The following is a 2059-nucleotide window of genomic DNA, read 5'->3' on the forward strand; positions in this document are numbered from 1 at the left end:
AGATTTCAGTTATTTAGCTCCCATAGTTGCACCTGCCGTTCCCAACTGAAGATTTGTTTTCTCCACTCTGATTGTGTTTCAACGAAACCGACTGCACTCACGATGCTGTTCGGTTGCAGGACACGTTGTGTGAAACATTTATCATTCGTTCAACACGAAATCTACTCAGCTTCGGCAAAAGCGGATATCCGGATAACCAAAAATCAACCGTACAAGGCAACGCAGCAGCAAAGTAGCAATACAGACACACTCACCTCTTGTTAACTAAGACCAGTTTTCCCGCGAACCCTTATATGCTGCAAACACCTAACAGGTCGAATCTCATGAGTTTTGTGTTTCCTCGCATGTTCGTAATTTTACTGGAGATTTTGCGACGAGTAACTGATTACCAATTTGACTTAATCCGTGGATATTACCAAGTTCAGCTGTTCTCATTGATCATGGATAGATTCAGATCATTTCTGTTTTCTCCAGTGAGCTACTTAGAGTTGGGTTTCGCATGGGTGATACGCAGTCGATCTGTCTACATCACGTTTGTTCAGTATGATGGTGGATCTTTTCGAATCCTAGTGGCTGATGATTTCCAAAGTAGGGAACAAGGGGTGCAGGGCTCGTTAGATATTCGTCCGTTCACGTATTTTCCTAGTACTACAACTCAACCTTCTTCAAATTCCCAGATATTATCATTACGCTGTGGATAGCATATATGTTATTTTAGACGAAAAAGACGACTAATTGTTTCATATACTAGGTACTTAGACTGGCACTGGTCCTACAACACAGGATACTTCGTTCAAAGAAATGTTACTTTTGTTTGTGTGGGTCGGTGTTGAAATTAGTCCACCATGGAGGGAAAATTAAGTACAGATGAGTTAGATGATTAGAATTCTGCTTTTCGATTGACGCGACCTAACTAGATAAACTGTAATGAAAGAACCAGCCGAATACAAACGGACGTTTGAAATTGAAGAGAGCATGCACCTCTTTGGACTGTTAACGGATGCATACTCCAACTTTGTTGGAAGAGTTTGTCAACAGTTGTCCGCAAAACGATGATGCATAAGCTAGAGCACATCGTGCTACCAGTAGTCAGCCATGTACCTCTTTCCCACTTTGTAAACTACATAAACAAACGGGCAAGAAAAGAGAACACATGAATTACTCGTCATTATGTGGGAAGACAGTAAGATCACTTTCGAACTTAAACACAATTGTCAGCTCTCATTCTTAGATGCGCTCGTTAGGGGGACTATGAATGGCAATTTTCAAACCTGCACTTACCGAAAGGAGACGCACGGACCGGATACAAACCCCGAAAAGATCTGGATGCATACTCTGTTCGGTAGAGCAGAAACGCACAGTAGAACAGCGATAAAAAGAATAATAAAGACGACAGGACCGAAGGACCGCACCATTGGAGGTTCAGGTAATAATTCGTACCGAAACAAAAGCGATACATACTACGTCGGACAAATTGAACGAAAACTATTTGGACAGCTATCAGAACACACGATCAACTGTCCCTAGTTGCCATACCTGTGTACAGGAATCCATTCTATAAAACGTGAAAATCTTGGCACAGGGAAATACAAGACGTTCAAGGGAGTTCCAGGGAGCATGGAACTCTGCCACAGACAAAATACATCAGAGGGAACCAAGAGCCTGCAACTAGTAATCAGAGAACCAACAAGGCAAGGATAGTCTGATTCACGGAGTTCAACGTCAAATGAGGTTGACCATTTAGTTTTCTTGGTGTTGGTATTCATCCTAGGAGAAAAAGTGACCAGCAGTTTGTGTTGTGAAGCCAGTGAACGACTGACACGGTAAATCATCTTGCACTCAAGGTATCGCCAACAACATGCGATTTAGCCATTGTTTTGTTTTCTAAGGTTGGTAATGTAATTAAAAATTCCTCATCACAGACCATATTGACATCAGTGCGTCGTTAGGAAATGGAGTCTGTGACTTCAAAGCCCTCTGAAACACCCCGCAGCTTTAATAATTATTGTCTACTGAGGCTTTTAGATAATAGCCATGATGGAAATATGTACCGGGAGTG

General features: G+C 42.0%; 1 protein-coding gene across 1 annotated transcript; it reads left to right on the plus strand.

The window, feature by feature from the left end:
- Positions 1-927: 927 nt before the first annotated feature.
- Positions 928-1157, plus strand: T265_12721 (hypothetical protein; the record flags this gene model as incomplete). Its single annotated transcript, XM_009165161.1, is given in 2 exon segments — positions 928-1017; positions 1026-1157. Coding segments are annotated over 2 exon segments (222 nt in total).
- Between the last annotated feature and the right edge of the window lie 902 nt (positions 1158-2059).

The sequence above is a fragment of the Opisthorchis viverrini genome (assembly GCF_000715545.1).
Source record: "Opisthorchis viverrini unplaced genomic scaffold opera_v5_12, whole genome shotgun sequence".
NCBI lineage: Eukaryota > Metazoa > Platyhelminthes > Trematoda > Opisthorchiida > Opisthorchiidae > Opisthorchis > Opisthorchis viverrini.